This window comes from Mizuhopecten yessoensis, unplaced genomic scaffold (genome assembly GCF_002113885.1).
Source record: "Mizuhopecten yessoensis strain PY_sf001 unplaced genomic scaffold, ASM211388v2 scaffold8183, whole genome shotgun sequence".
Classification (NCBI taxonomy): Eukaryota; Metazoa; Mollusca; class Bivalvia; order Pectinida; family Pectinidae; genus Mizuhopecten; species Mizuhopecten yessoensis.
In genome coordinates this window covers 480,456-497,349 of record NW_018407420.1, presented here as the reverse complement: position 1 = coordinate 497,349, position 16,894 = coordinate 480,456, and the positions used below count along the sequence as shown (strand labels likewise).

Below are 16,894 nucleotides of genomic sequence, written 5' to 3'. Positions count from 1 at the left end.
GGAGAGGGTTGTTAGTGTATCGCCTAGTGACCAAAGATTGTGGTAGGATTGCGGTCAATATCTTGACAGGTACACACCGGATAAACGTGAGACTAACGATACTCTTCCTGTTTGTGAGAAATTAACGTTTAAGCAATGTTTTATGTTTCTTACTCGTGTGATGTATTGTTCTGTTTTAACTGAAACTGATCTGCCTGTTTTTGATGTAGTTCCCTTACTAATATATATGATTTACTGTAAATATTCTTGTTTAAGCGGATAAATTATTCTAGCGTTTTTGACACAAGTTGCGTTTGTTGTGTAAACCCATAGTACAGGTAACACAAGGCTTTGATTAGCAACAAATACTTACTTTACCGTAAAAATGAGATAAATAATAATATCATCGACATCCAAACATGTGTGTGTGTGTGTGTGTGTTTTACTGTGTCTGGATAGTGTACAGTTAGATAGTGTACAGTTATTGAAAATGGCAAATATGACAATTTTAAAATAACTCCTTTTCGTTAGTTGTAGCCAGCACCCCATGTTTATGTAGTTTACATGTCACAGATGATTTGGATGTGATGATTACTAGAATTTTCTGGATAGCAGTGTCATGTAAACCGATTAAGTGCTATTAAAGTTGAAATTGCTTTAAGTAAGTTTGGGCAAAACATATCAACACGTTAACATATATTTATAGATAATGAAGATTAAAGATATTGATTTCAGAACCACGAAAATTTCCACACCCTAATCAGTTTCTAACCATAGTCCAATGGAACGCCCTCCCGTTAGGAGCTTGCAGCAGTCCATCACTTGACACCTTCAAGAAGGCAATCATTGATACTCCCTTTGTTAGGCCATAGACTATGTCAGCGTGTTTTTAACTTCACCCTCCCCCGTCCCCTTCACCCCTTTCCCCTATCATCATAGTTCACCTACCCGAATATACTATTTCTGGCTCTGTATGGGAAAGAGTTCCTAAAGGTGGCAAGAGTTGATATGACCAACACCGAATCAGAACTCTTTCCAAATACAGCTCAGTTGGAGTGTATGTTACTATATATTAGGTAAACAATCTTCAAACTATTATTATCCCCCCCCCCCCCTCCTTTATACCACGACCCAAAGTTCATAATAGATCCGCTTTTTTCTACAACAGGAGCTATCAACATCCGTAGAGGTTCCAACAAATATGCCCTTGTATGGGCAGTAGCAGGTCTAAACTTATAGACATTCTTTAGCACCAAATACTCTCTCATAACACTTTACTTTATTTCCTCTCTCTCTCTCTCTCTCTCTCTCTCTCTCTCTCTCTCTCTCTCTCTCTCTCTCTCTCTCTCTCTCTCTCTCTCTCTCTCTCTCTCTCTCTCTCTCTCTCTCTCTCTCTCTCTCTCTCTCTCTCTCTCTCTCTCTCTCTCTCTCTCTCTCTCTCTCTCTCTCTCTCTCTCTCTCTCTCTCTCTCTCTCTCTCTCTCTCTCTCTCTCTCTCTCTCTCTCTCTCTCTCTCTCTCTCTCTCTCTCTCTCTCTCTCTCTCTCTCTCTCTCTCTCTCTCTCTCTCTCTCTCTCTCTCTCTCTCTCTCTCTCTCTCTCTCTCTCTCTCTCTCTCTCTCTCTCTCTCTCTCTCTCTCTCTCTCTCTCTCTCTCTCTCTCTCTCTCTCTCTCTCTCTCTCTCTCTCTCTCTCTCTCTCTCTCTCTCTCTCTCTCTCTCTCTCTCTCTCTCTCTCTCTCTCTCTCTCTCTCTCTCTCTCTCTCTCTCTCTCTCTCTCTCTCTCTCTCTCTCTCTCTCTCTTATGCATGCACCAGTCCGCACTTTATCATTTCTATTTTGGTCACCACACAATACCTTTTAACATGCACAGAGGCACACGCTGCACATAATACTCGAAAGAGGGTGTTGCAGAATATCTAGATAGTTTATAGAGACACAACACCAATATCTCGAGAAGTCCACTTCTATAGTACTTAGCGTTTTCTACATGGGAGATTTATGTCTATCAGTGCCATGGTCTTGTTCACTATAGCTAAGCTCGTTAGTGACAAACTTTCCTAGAATTGACGGTCACAGGAAACATATGTCCTTGCAGTCACCGGGAGGCACCTTTTAAAATTTAAAATATTTTCCTTGTGACTTTGTCAGTATCCCTCAGCTCTTTTTGTTGTAATTTCGTGTCAATTTTTATTTGCCCTTGTGTTGTAACCTTGAAGTATGTTTTACCAGGAAATGGCGGCAGCGCATATTTTCTGTTTGTCAAGGTAGACATCTGACCTGTATTAAATCGCGAGCTTTGGTCCTTACTTAATCAAATCTGCATTTAACAAAGCTGTTAACATTTGTTGTTTTTTAAATCAAAGAATAGTAATAAAATAATTTATTTGCCAAAATGTAAATTATTCTTCAAATGTTAATGCAATTAAGAGAAATATCAGTTATTAATTTTATTCCGGGGTTTATTGTCAAATTTTATGAGATAATTACAAAGAAATCCAAACCAAAAAAATATATCATTGTCACTCAAACTGCCATACCTGTTTGTGTTTATGTCTAATTTGGCGCAAATTAATTTTGATGATTCACAATTAAATGTCTTAGTTATATTTCATTATAAATCACCATTGTAAAATAAAAGTACATTTACATTGCTCATGGATTAATATGGTAATAATGCTGAACTTAAATTTGACACCTATACCTGTGAAAGCAGATATCAAGGACTTGACATTGAAACAAACAACTAATTTTCACCTTATTTTGCACAAATAAAACATTTTAATTTGATTTTGAGAATAAAAAGAACAAAAACAAAAACAAAAACAAAATTAAACCACTGACTCCGAATATCTCTCCTCCGCCTTTGACTTTTACTAACAAACAATTATTACATCATATTTATGATAAGATAATAAACATACAAGACAGACTGTTGGGTTTTTCTACATTCTTTGGCTTCTCCGGGCCCCTGCGGTAGCAGAGTACAGTAGAAATGACTTGACCCTAAAAATAAAGGGCATGTCTTGGATGAACATGGATAGCGGATTCATCCTTGCACAACACACCTACATATATATATATATATATATATATATATATTGTAGATAATAAATAAAGAAGCCCTTGCGAAGGAAAATATAGAATAAAAACATAATTTTTTCAGATCGTCCGCTAGGCCTTTCTGCCTTCTAGGGCTTCTTCAGGCGGATTGAAAGCCTGAAGAAGCCCTAGAAGGCAGAAAGGCCTAGCGGACGATCTGAAAAATTTATGTTTTTATTCTATATATATAATATATATATATATACTTATAAACTTCATTTAGAATACGGTTTTTTTAAGAAGAATGAATATTTTTTCAAAAAGTAATTTCCCCAGATTTGGGACTTGTGAAAACCAGGGTTACCACATCAAAAAAATGCAAACAAAACCCATGATTTTTAACCCAAAATTTGACACACGCCATTAATGATTTTTTTCTTAAAACCTGTCTTAAATTAAATATCACCTACTCGGTCACAGAAATACTCACGTTTTAGCATAGGTTGCAAACTGGATTTTTCACAATATTTACACATGTGCTTTTGATACATGTGATATTACAGATTTTTTTTTCCTTTATGAAAAAATATCACCCATGGCCACCGTACGCTACTGTACAATGCTAACTGTAGAAGCTCATGGTATGGCAAAGGACCAGATAACTGCCAAAAATGAAAGAGGAAATCTGAAGATCTGTAATGTTCCTGGGAGCGATTAACGAGGATTACACCAGGTTTCCGTTGCAACACCAACAAGCCGTTACCTCGCAGGAACGTCTATCTTCTTACAGTTGGAGCATTGATACATGTGCACGGCAGCTTTCTCATTAGTGAAACAACTAAAGAATCTTGGTAAGTTTGTGTATATTGACACTGCCAGCCGTGACAGCCGATAGTAATATTATTGTTATCTTGTACAGTACATTTATTAATTGCACGATTTATGGCAAGGAGTGCATTTGTTTTCATATTGTTCAGCCTCCTTTATTTTGTGTTTGATTATTTTTACTATGTTTAACACATGAATGTTATGACTCCTATAAGCTGTACTGCTTTTGGAATAAACTGAATTGAAGCAAAACCTTACAGGACAGTTGTCATTCTACACTCCAGAAGAAAACATTATGCGGCACAATTTGTCGATTTCAAAAAGGCTTTTCGATAAAGTGTTTAGGTTCGGATAATTGCTTAAGCGGTTGTCAGAAAATATGAATGGAAAAGTTTTGATATTATTAGGAAAATATACAAATATACTGATTCATTTTAATGTTTTCTTGTTTCTTTTTGACATTATCATCATGTGAATTTGTTGTTCCAATGAACACGTTGTAACTAATATATATAAATTGTTTAGACAACACTGATTCTGAAGTTTGTATTTCATAACACTGAGAACGTATTTTAAACCAACTGCGATAGAGTCATTCATGTGTTTCCTTTCGGCAGGTTTTTTTCTTCGAGTTTTGCTTTGTCTTTCACGCTTGCAATTGACCTCTTTTTTTGAGACATTGTCGTTCTTTCTTCTGAGGACAAAAGTGTTAGATAGAATTTTGGAGAATGACACCTTTTTTATACTTCGTGTCACTTTTCTTTCTATTTCGTTGCGTTAGGTGAATCCCTTTATGAAAATGAATTTTTTACATCAGTCGATATACACAATATTTAATGGAAAATGCACGTAAATGGTACAAGGTTGTACAATGTTTATGAAACTGTAATGAGCCACCATAGTATCAATATTGTAAAAAAACTCAGTAATGATAATCCCAAGTACAGGAAAAAGAATAACTAATGGGTGACTTTACATAACACAACTGAAATTTAGGATAACAATCAATAACTTGGCTGGACCGTTTCATATAAATAAAACATGACAATTTACCTCCACTAGGAATGTTTATACGACGTGCACGTATTCATAAAACCGTTCTTATGCTCAAACTCACATTATGTGCTCAATCCCAAAGCCCTATTTCTTTGTTCGGGTCATTAATTAACAACAAAAATAACATTTTGTCAGCATTTTTGGAAGAAACGCGGCCGGTGACATCCAAGTATGCTGTCCTCCAAAGCGTTAAAAGTTATCGTTCGAATGTTTTGTTTTCTAGTACCACCGAATCAAAGATATATCAATAGGTTATGTGCAATAAATTTCGTATAAAAGAATACCTGCTGCATGTACTTTCATTTTCATAATACTTACCTATCCCCTTTGTATCCTTGTGATGTCGTTGGCTGCATTATCAACACGTTCTCATGAATTCCGACCCATCTGTTGTCTTTCCTTTCAACTGTTCCATGCTTGCGTTTGTCCTCTTGTTTTGGGGATCTTTTCGTTCTTTATTTTCAGGACAAAGTCTATCTACTTCTAATATCTGACTTAAATCACCTTCAATATTGGTCGATCCCTTATTTTGTTTTGAAAACACTTGCTGGTGATTGTTACTGACCAACGAATTTTAGATATTTTTCGAAGGTATTTTTCTATGAAAGATTATTATCAATTCATCATCTGCAAAACAAAAATCATATTGATTTATATATTTGAAAAGCACAAAAATCAAAAATAAATGTTTAAAGACTGCATACTGTTGGTTCTTACTTATGTTAGGGAAAGACAAAGACTGGATGCCTAGAACATTTTTATTAAATTGATAATAATGACAATATTTTTATACAACTACACCAATCCCTTAACATATGCGTTTGATATAGAAAATTTGAATCGCTTATATAAATAAAAGTAGGCTGTCCTCCAAAGCGTTAAAAGTTATCGTTTGAATGTTTTGTTTTCTAGTACCACCAAATCAAAGACATATCAATAGTTTATGTGCAATAAATTTCGTATAAAAGAATACCTGCTGCATGTACATTCCTTTTTCATAAAACTTACCTATCCCCTTTGTATCCTTGTGATGTCTGAGGCAACCTAGCAGCCTCCGCCATCCGTCCCTATCTTTGGCTGCAGTATCTACATGTTCTCATGAATTCCGACCCATCTGTTGTCTTTCCTTTCAACTGTTCTTTCTTCGGGTTGTACGTGGCTTTCCATGCTTGCGTTTGTCCTCTTGTTTTGGGGATCTTTTCGTTCTTTATTTTCAGGACAAAGTCTATCTACTTCCAATATCTTAAATCACCTTCAATATTGGTCGATCCCTTATTTTGTTTTGAAAACACTTGCTGGTGATTGTTACTGACCAACGAATTTGAAATATTTTTCGAGGGTATTTTTCTATGAAAGATTTTTAATAAGTTATCATCTGCAAAACAAAAATCATATTGATTGACAAATTTGAAAAAGCACAAAAATCAAGAAAATATTTTAAAGACTGCATAAAGTTGGTTTCTTAATTGTGTTAGGGAAAGACAAAGACTGGATGTCTAGAACATTTTTATTAAATTGATAATAATTACAATAGCTCTGCTTATTTTTAAATTATGTGTTTTTATACAACTACACAATCCCTTAACATATGCGTTTGATATAGAAAATTTGAATCGCTTATATAAATAAAAGTAGTTAAAAAATGTTAAAAAGAATTTTGGAGAATGACATCTCTTACGATACTTTGTATCACTTTTTCTTTCTATTTTGTTGCGCTAAGTGCATGCCTTTATGCAAATGAATTCTTGACATCAGTCGATATACATAATATGTAATGGAAAATGCACCTCAATGGTACAAGGTTATTACATGTTTATGAAATCCCATTTGGATACGCCTAGCGTCTTCAAACATTTTAAAGACATATCAACGTTTAAAGTTATTGTAATGAGCCACCATTATATAAATATTGTAAAAACTCAGTAATGATAATCACAAGTACCGGAAAAAGAATAACTAATGAGTGACTTTACATAACACAACTGAAATTTAGTATAACAATAAATAACTTGGCTGGACCGTTCCATATAAATAAAACATGATAATTTACCTCCACTAGGCATGTTTGTACGACGTGCACGTATTCATGAAACCGTTCTCATGCTCAAACTCACATTCTGTGCTCAAGCCCTAAGCCCCATTTCTTTATTCGGGTCATTATTTAACAAACAAAAAAACACATTTTGTCAGCATTTTTGGAAGAATGTTTTGGAGAGACTTCAAGTCGTATTCTTTTTTTAATGTTAGTACGTAACTATCTGACCGTGTCATGTGTATTTAAGCAAGTTACAAAAAAGTTTGTTTGAGCACAAAAGCCATGCTTGATCATGCGAACGGTTTCATGAATACGGGCCCAGGTCTGTAATGCTATTTGCAGTGCTATTAATAACCAAAGAAATCACAATGTTTCAAATAAATTGCCAGGAAGACATGTTAAGTAAAGTTTGTAATATATGTTTTACTACATTGGTGCGAAATATTAGGATACACCAATCTTGATCTGTTGGAAAAAATTGCATCTCAAATTGTAAGCATATTTTAAATGAGAAATATCTACAACTATATTTCTGGTATATGGATACTTAGATACATAGAGACTTTGTCATATTGTGTTAAGCGCATTCTTGAAATCCCAGGGGTTACACTCACTTATGCTCTCTGCACTTCTGGAATATGTCATGACGAAATCAAAGGCTCGTTCCAGGTAAAAAGGCCTTGTCAATCAATAGGCCAATTATCCTCGTAAAACCACATACAAAAAAAATCTATATAACATGTATGTAATTACCTATCTGTGATATGCAAATCGTTATTATTTTCAACGATGATTTTTTAGAAGATTTTCTGGGCAAGAATATACTGTGGCTGCATATTTAAAAGACCATGCCAGGATGGTCTCCAGCTCATTTGCATATAATCGTATATGAATGGTACGTAGTTAATACCTATTTGAATGATGACTGGGTAAGAATTACAGTGCTGCATTTAAAACAAAACATGTCAGCATGGTTTCTCCTCCTTTCGTTTGCATATATGTTTGGGTAATTAAAACATTTCTTTTGAATATGTAAAACCTGCGGTATCATAAATATGTCCAGCACTGGATTATCACATTTCCATTAGGTGTGAATCTACTGGCGTGGAACACGGAACCAGACAGTAAGACTACACTATGATCATTTCAGTGACGGATATTCTTATTTATTGCGCAAAAACTGTACAGCAGATTAAGTGCGGGATATTCCATCTTATTAATCGTATTTTCTGTAATACGATACATTTTGATATACAACACAGGGTTCAAATGATTCAGGGTGACGAATATTACGGGCAAGTATTATTGTCGCCATCATGACCTCATTGGGAAATATATTTCCTTGTGCGATATGAAGGTCAATGTTATTTCATTATGCTCGTTAGAGCGCACTATAGCTAGCTGTGGTTTCGGACTTTATCATTACCCCGGTTATCACTTCGAGGACGTGGCATTGCTTGGATTTTACCTAAATTTGCTTTCTTAAATATTTTTCCGAATTCCGAGTTCAAATTTGTTACTCTTTGGTATTCTCTAGTTTTCATTATTTTTTTTATAGGCATCTGGAATGTACAGCATTCCTATTTGCAAGTGCCAGGTTAAGATTGGTTGCGAATTTGATGCGTGTTTTCAGTATGGACATTATTTTTTTCACTTGAAAGTATGTTTCTTATCTCTAAAAAAAAAAATCTATTTCCAATTTTGATTATTGTGTTTTGTTTCACCGTTTCTCAGTCTTCTGATCTATAGTAAGCCTTTAAGTCCTATCAATATTGATTTTAAGTATATATATGTTCGTTTACATCGATTTAGAAAACAATATTTGTATCCGTTGATGAATTTGAAACAAGCAATTGATGTCTTAATATACATTTTACAAAACAGGTGTAACTAGTCTCCTATTCCAACTTTTTATGAAGTTGAAGTTTTACCAATTTTTATCAAATTGTTTTTATCTTTTTTTTTAATCAATCAACATCGAATATATCAATAGCACGAACAGTATTTTTGGTTACCAAAGTAAGTTCCATTTGGGAAAATTTGTTCTTCACAGTATTTCATAGTACCTATATGTATAGCTATCAAACTTACTTCTGTTTTATTATTATTATTTTCAAATCAATTCTGAAGCTTCAAGAATTGGGGGGGGGGAGGGGGGGCTACTGGGATGAAATAAAATGGGAGTATTTTTTACGTTAACTCCTTTGTTATTTATTAGTCCCAAACCTATGGAGTTTGTTGTGTTTCTTCTTATTATTATTATTACTTACGACACATAGGCAATACAGATGGGCATGTACGGATCTGTGTTACCAATTTCATTTTGGGATCGGTCACCCATCTACGCTAGCCAAAGGGTTACGATCCGGTACGATCTATCTACTCTTCAAGGGTGGAGAGTAGGAAGACTGGATCGTAATATTTGGCTAGCGAAGATGTCGATCACCAAACATAGCCGTTGTAGCATATGATTGTTTAATACATCTATGGGTGTACGCCAAGGTGATGCCAACTGTCCTCCTCTTTTTCTGATTTTTTGCTGCAATTTCGTAGGAACCTACGGGGCAATGTGGGGGACTTCTGTAACGGTCCACTAACTTATAATTATTTACCAAAAACCTCTATTTAATCTATAATAAATAAATGCATGTCTTAGTGACATAACTGCAAAATAGTCCAACTGTTTGAAAAAAAATCATTATGGGTATAGAAACCGCAAGCACAGATAATATGAAAATACCTCAAAAAAATCATCTACCATCCATTTTTACAAAATAATAGTGTAAAATGGCATACATTCCAGAAAAGCTGTTATTTGAATTAGAAAAATAAGAAGGAAAATTGTGAGTCTTCATAACCTGCGCAATGAAACCTACATTCGCATTCTGTTATGAAATAGCACTCATGTAAGCCCATTAAGATCCATATTTTTATTAACTATTGTTCGAAATCTGATTGTGATTTGAAATAACTCGAACGCACCTCAAACTATTTTCCTATCGAATGCATCGTTTTAACGCATGCGCAACAGCCCAAGCGGAAATGGCTGCGAAAAGGATGGCATTCGCAAACTTTTTCGGTAGTAAACAAAAAGTAGGTTATCATTCTTAACACACCTATTCATATATGTTTAAAGTACATTTTTGTAAGCTACAGTACTCTTAAATCGATTTGTGAACTCGTTGTTAAGTTATATCCATTGTAATGACTTACTTACACACTTTATTGAGGCGACGTAGGTATTGTTTTCATTTTAACTAGTCGGTCGTGTACAATACACAATCATGAATGTTTAACACTTCAACTTCAGTGTAGATTGTAAGGCCTACATGATACATGAACAGTTGATAGCTTGTACTTTCTAACGTTACAAATAATTATTCCAAAATGTGACATGTCACGGTTCAGTGTTTTTCACTAAATCGTATCCAATTTTGTATATGTAAATATTTATACTCAGACCTATTTACTGTCTCGGCTCAATATTATACCTCCTAAACATTGCCAATAACATGTATGTGTTAAATAATTAATGTTTTGTCTATGAAGTATGTTATGGTTATTGTGATGACTTGCTTATGTCGTTTACGAAATGTTAAATGTACATTCAGTATCAAATGTATTCAATCAGGAATTTTTTCTTTATGTTTGTATTAACTGTACCAGCTGCATGCAATCCATTTAAGAAGACAGATGTGTTAGTCAATAAGTGTTAAGGTTGTCCTTCAATTTGATCAGTCAAAATCCTGAACTATGGAATGTGATACTTTGAAGAACAGCATTTGACTCTTTGCTCCCCTATGGATATATGGGTTAGCTTTTTGAACACACAAAATTGATTAACTCATTCATCCCTGAAATTTCATTATGAACTATTCCAACCTTTTAGTTGGAAGAGTTAAATTGTGTCTTTAGGGGTGAATGAAATAATTCAGCATACTGAACAATTTGTAGTATCACAAGTAGTCTGGTGGAGTCATACTTATACTTTCTGTTACACTGTCAAATACTTATATCATAATTTGTGTTCATTTGATAGAAGTATCATGTAAAAAAAAAATGTAGGTCATATAGCTATGATTATCTTAAAAATTATCAAGGAATAATGTTATTTCATTGAGTAAATCAGTTGGTTAAATATCTTTTACTTAATGAAAGCTTTCATGATATTGATATACATGCATGTAGATTACAAATTGACCTGTAGACATATAGAATAGGTTATTTATGCTTTATTCACTGTAAATTAAAACCCCTCCCCCCTTTTTCAAAAGGAATTGAATTTATAAAGTCCCCCTTCCAGACCTGGTTCTGACCAGTGGCCCCTGACAGTGATTGTAGTATATGTACTAACACTTTGAAACAGAGATGTTAGTCTGGAAATAATGGCTGAACTTCCCCTGAAGCTGATGATACATTTTATTTCCAAACCTTCATGATAAGCTACACTGGAATGTTTATAATGTCCTTTAAGTGGTGACAACAATTGTTGTAGTTGCACAACTTTTTTTATGATAACTCACATTTTATTATCCTACAGGTACTGTAACAAGTGCCCCCTTTAAGCCAAATTATAAGCCCCCACCCTTAGCACTAATTGCAGAGAACATCAGTATTTCAGTCACTTTCATAAAATTTCAGAAATATTTGTTATTTCAACATATATTTATAGTAAGTACTTAAGGAATATAATATTCATGAATGGGGGGAGTTTATGTGCTAGGTACTGATATTTAATGTTCTATTTAGAAATACATTTTTAATGATCTTATTGTTTAGTATTTCTAATTCTAAGTCTATTTAATTGGAAAAATGCCTAAATTGTGTTAGAACCAATTTGTTAGTCACACCTGCACCCTACAGTATATACTGTTTCAGGTAGAAAATCATTCAATATCAAATTATCCCAAAGACCCAAGTTTATATGCATGAACATGGTTGGGGGTGGTGGGGGGTATTGAAACTCAAATAAAACCTCTGGATCCGCCACTGTGACTGAATTGCACATATATATATTATACATTGTAATACCATTTCTCAAATAACTGTAAATGCTTATATCCAAATGATCTAAGATTTTTTCATCGTATTGTATCGTTAACCTTATACATTTTCAAACAACCTACATCTAGATCTTTATTCTTATTCTTTATGCATGCATATGTATTATTTGTTTATCAGTTGCTCTTAGCCGTACTGGTTAAGTGCTTCATAACCCTGACATATGGCAATGAGGAAGTATTATCCCGTATTGAATGGAAACTTCCAGTATGTATATACATGTACATGAATATGTACATGAATGTGTACATATACAGTTTCACATGATATAAGATTATGACTGAAGGCATCTGTATATCAAATTACATTAGATGACATCAGTATATATAGGGTAAATGAACTTTGGTTTCAGACGTTCCTAACACTTAACTTGATTCAGATACACTGTACCTCTCAATGATTATACACAAAATAAAAGTGACGTGATCAATAGTATTTGCAGTGTGACAGTTCTCAGTAAATTTTAAAATAGTCATGGTTGACTTGAAAAGAATTGCCAGATGTATGTGTTCCCATGATATAATGTTGACCTATACATGTTTTTAAAAAAATGCACCGTTAATGAATAGCAGACTTCTTTTCCTGGCAACCAGCTTTTAATGAGAACACTATTAGGTATATATGCATGTATATACATATACAATAACAGGTATCACATTTTAAAAATAAGTTATTATTTGATTAATATAAACATAATTGAAATAAATTAAATAAAAGTTTCTAGTATAACTTACATTAAACTGAAACAATATTATAAAAAAAATTGTTGAAAAGCCTTATCTTTAATATCAATTCTACTTATGTACATGTATAGTTTGTGTGTCAAACGGTATCAAAAGAAACATGTGGACCAAGAATGCTCCTCATTGTCAATTTGATTTAATTCAATATATCTAAATATATCTATCTAGCTAGATGTTCTTGTACTGTTGTATATATAGTATATGTATTATCAATGTGTAAACAGAGCACATTAATATTTTGTCCATGTATTTGCAGCACCCTTTATATTAATTTAGTATGTATACAATCGACAACTTTGAAATTATGCAGTGTCCTGTAGAGGCCTATTCATCTTGAGCTGGGGTATATCTTATCTTTATTGTGCAATCAGATCACATGACAGCCATAACACATTGTATAATACATGTCACATTGTGTGTAAACAATTGAACTATGGCCAGGCCATGGTTCATAAGACAGACTTAAAGCGGTAAAATGTTTATACCCAGGGGCTTTCAGTGTGACCTTTTAAAGAAGCTTTGATTTTTCTCAAAATGTGCCTTGACTGATCAATCATGGGTGTTGAAAAACTTATCTTTGCAGTAAGTTTTTTGCTCGGTTTTACAGACTCTTTCCCCTGGCTAAAAAGTGCCCCATTTCCCCTCAAAATGACCAAAACCTGAGGAATGTAATTCCAATATCATTAAATATAATGCTATATTTTCGAAGTTGTAAAATTGAGGTAAAATCACTGCTTTGATAGGTTGGTGGTGTTTTTTTTTACAAATGTTCTGAGAAATGTTACTTTACATCTGAAATTGCTAAATTTATGTCAAAGGACATAATGTACAGTCAAATGTCCTAATAATGTCATCTATCTAAATCTTTTGAAACAGCTTGATTCTCATCATGGACTTTTAGCCAATGAAAACAATATTTGTACACTAGTATTCAGATTTTGTTTATTTTTTGAAGGCCCCCAATATAATCCCAAAGGTGTATACAAAACTTCATAGATACAGTTCGATAATTTCGGTGTGGAGGATTCCTTAGTTAAAGGATTCAATGTGTAAATAAACAATTAAGATAGTAAAATGAGTTGAGAAATTTAGGATCTACAATATATATACATGCCCAAACTGTCATGATCTTTTATTAAGCCTTTTGATTGTGAATTTCCTGCTTTGTGTACATGTGTCCGGTATTTCCCTGGTGTGAGCGTCATTTAATATTAACCACACCGTAAAGATATACACACTGTCAACAGGAAGTTTTAAGTCCCCTTACATGTTTCTGTCTGTGCTTGAAGTGATTATACTTTAAAGTCAAATCATTATTACATTCCTTAACCACTATATTGGTCCGGTGAAATTTCTGCATTATCAGAGGGTTAGGAAATACACTTGGAAATGTACAAAGGAATTATTAAGGAAAAAAGTGTTAGGACTGCATGGAATCTATTGATATAACTTGTAATTGACAAGGGAGATGACTTGTTAAATGAGGGGCATTATATCAAGGTTTTTACCTTACATGTGTATTATTACGTACAAGTATGAGTCAAATAAGTGATATCAATGGTGAAATCCCATGATTATTCATATGTATCACTGGATCATAACAAACGTAAGTTCGTAGGATAGGAATTAAATCACTTAGAATTGGTATAGCTGGGACAAGGAAGTAATTCTAACAGCTATAGTTTAGCCAATAGAAGGTTGTCAGATGTCATGTTGTCAGATGTCATGTTGTCAGATGTCATGTGACAATGTTGTCACATGTCATGTTGTCACATGTCAGATGTCATGTCAGCAATGCATTGATCGTTTTATGTCCACATTGCAAATACTTGACAGATTTTAAATTGCGTAAGAGAAAAAAGAAAGTTCTATCCAACTTTTCGGGGTTAACAGAATTCTATATTAAATCACAGCCAAACTTTGTTATCTCAAACACAGTGGTTATATCTCCATTTTTTTATTTATTTTTTAGCCTTTTCAACATAGTAAAGATAACAAAGTTTGATTGTATATGTACAAGTACATATGGATAGCATTGTGATACTTTAGAATGACACCCCTGCAGGTCGGGGATCGAAAAAGAATACACCTGCTTGTTACCCACTGCATGTATCGTTGGTGGTGACTAATGGGGAACCCACTGCTGAATTGGGGATTTGCTTTTGTGCCCTCTACTTGGGGACGCAAAACCAACCAAAATAAATCTGCTGCACCCATTGCAATAGTTGGGATCTTTATCTTTCTTTCTACTTCACTCCTGGCTTTAATGTTGAGCGTTCGCCCAGGTGAGGAAGACAATGGGATCTGTTCCCTGGCAGGGACATACCCAAGTCATTAAAAATGGTAGTTGTTATTCCCTGCTTAACATTCAGCATTAAGGGTGATGGCAACAACTGGTTCACCCGTTGTCAGTATANTCCGCGCTATCACAAGGAGGCAAGTACACCAACATACCCTGTCCCCAGCACACATAGACACATGCACGCTTACACAACACACACGGAGGCGTGTCCTTAACTGACCTTAGATGTCGATAGGACGTTAAAGAAATCAAAAACCAACCAAATCAAACTTTAGATTGAGCAGCACAACAACTAGTAGTAATAGGATCACTTGTTATACCGTATTTCAGAAAAGTTTAACTTTGGCAAAAATTTGCATTTTTATTGCAATGTCCCATGAATAGCTATATAGCAGGTGTTTTGGTTATATCTCATTGGATTTTAGAATGAGATGCTATAAGCCGAAGTGGCCAACACATAATCTTGACTGAAAGTAGGGGGGAAACTTATTACAGGACAATGAAAAAGCTTTTATTGGCTTTTCTTCCTGACTGCAATATATATTGGTGGGCTTATTACCAAGCACGTCTTTGTACATATATTGGTAACACCAATGTTTGTCAGCACTCTAGCAGCTTCATTCCTTTAGGGATTTTGATCAAACTTCACACAAATACAAAGGAGCATAATATCTCGGACAAGTTCGAGTTTCAGGGTTGGTGGGTCAAGGTCACCGTTACTATTTTTGAAAAATTCATTGTCAGCGCTCTAGCGGCTTTATTCCTTCAGGGATTTTGATCAAACTTCACCAAATCACAAAGGACAATAATATCTCTGACAAGTTCGAGTTTCAGGGTTATAAATGATTTGATTTTATATAAATCCTCTATTATAATACTAACATTACAATTCTTGTATTATTATTACATTAAAATCAGTTACAAGCTAATTGTATACTTTTCACTTTCCAAAATTAACCCCAAAGGGCCCCATTTTTATATATACACGTATACAGTGAAATAGCTAGCAGGGGCCGGTAGGGGACATGTATTGCTTTAGCAATACTCAGTATGCTTGTTGTCAAATAAATTCTTGAAGCTTTCAGATTGTTACTTTGAGAATATTATATGATACGCTTTTGTTTGATTTGTTTATTTAAGTATTGTTTAACGTCCTGTCAACAGCTATGGTCATTTTTGTTTGAGAATGAGATATTACTTTGCTAACACTGTAAACTGTTTTCTATAACTTTCAGACATTTCGTCCTAGAAAGAGGGGCATATTTGAGGGGACAATCAAGTTTAAACTTCACAAACAGGCTAATGCCTCGCTCAATTCAGGTATTGACCTCCAGGAAGTAGTGAAGCTCCCACATGGGGAGGATCGTAACGACTGGATCGCTGTCCACGGTAAGTTGTTTTCGATTCACATGAAATTGATAATTATACCCCCGCAACGAAGTTAGTGGGGGAGGGTATACTGGAATCACCCTGTCTGCCTGTCGTCCACAGTAACTTATGCAGTTGTGCACCCTCATTTTAATTTGGGATTTCGACCCTTTTTGATGGAGGTATGCCCCTTTGTGCTAAATACTTGTTACTGGTGGGAGACTATATGGATTGCTTTGCAATGCTTTGCCTTATATTAGTAAGCCTTTAGCTTACAGTTCTGGTTTATATAGAAGCGGGGGTATAAGTTAGCCTTTAACTTACAGTTCTGGTTTATATAGAAGCGGGGATATAAGTTAGCCTTTAACTTACAGTTCTGTTTTATATAGAAGCGGGGCTATAAGTTAGCCTTTAACTTACAGTTCTGGTTTATATAGAAGCTGGGGTATAAGTTAGCCTTTAACTTACAGTTCTGGTTTATATAG

The 16,894-nt window shown here is 34.5% G+C and overlaps 1 protein-coding gene across 1 annotated transcript in view; it reads left to right on the top strand.

Annotated features, from left to right (window-relative positions):
- The first annotated feature begins 9,951 nt into the window (after positions 1 to 9,951).
- Positions 9,952 to 16,894, top strand: part of LOC110455239 (MOB kinase activator 3B-like) — a 24,168-nt gene continuing 17,225 nt past the window's right edge. The window contains exons 1-2 of the mRNA XM_021505239.1: positions 9,952 to 10,028; positions 16,277 to 16,430. Of these exons, the coding sequence (XP_021360914.1) occupies positions 9,978 to 10,028; positions 16,277 to 16,430 (205 nt within the window). The 5' untranslated portion in view covers positions 9,952 to 9,977. The remainder of the gene's footprint in view (positions 10,029 to 16,276; positions 16,431 to 16,894) is intronic.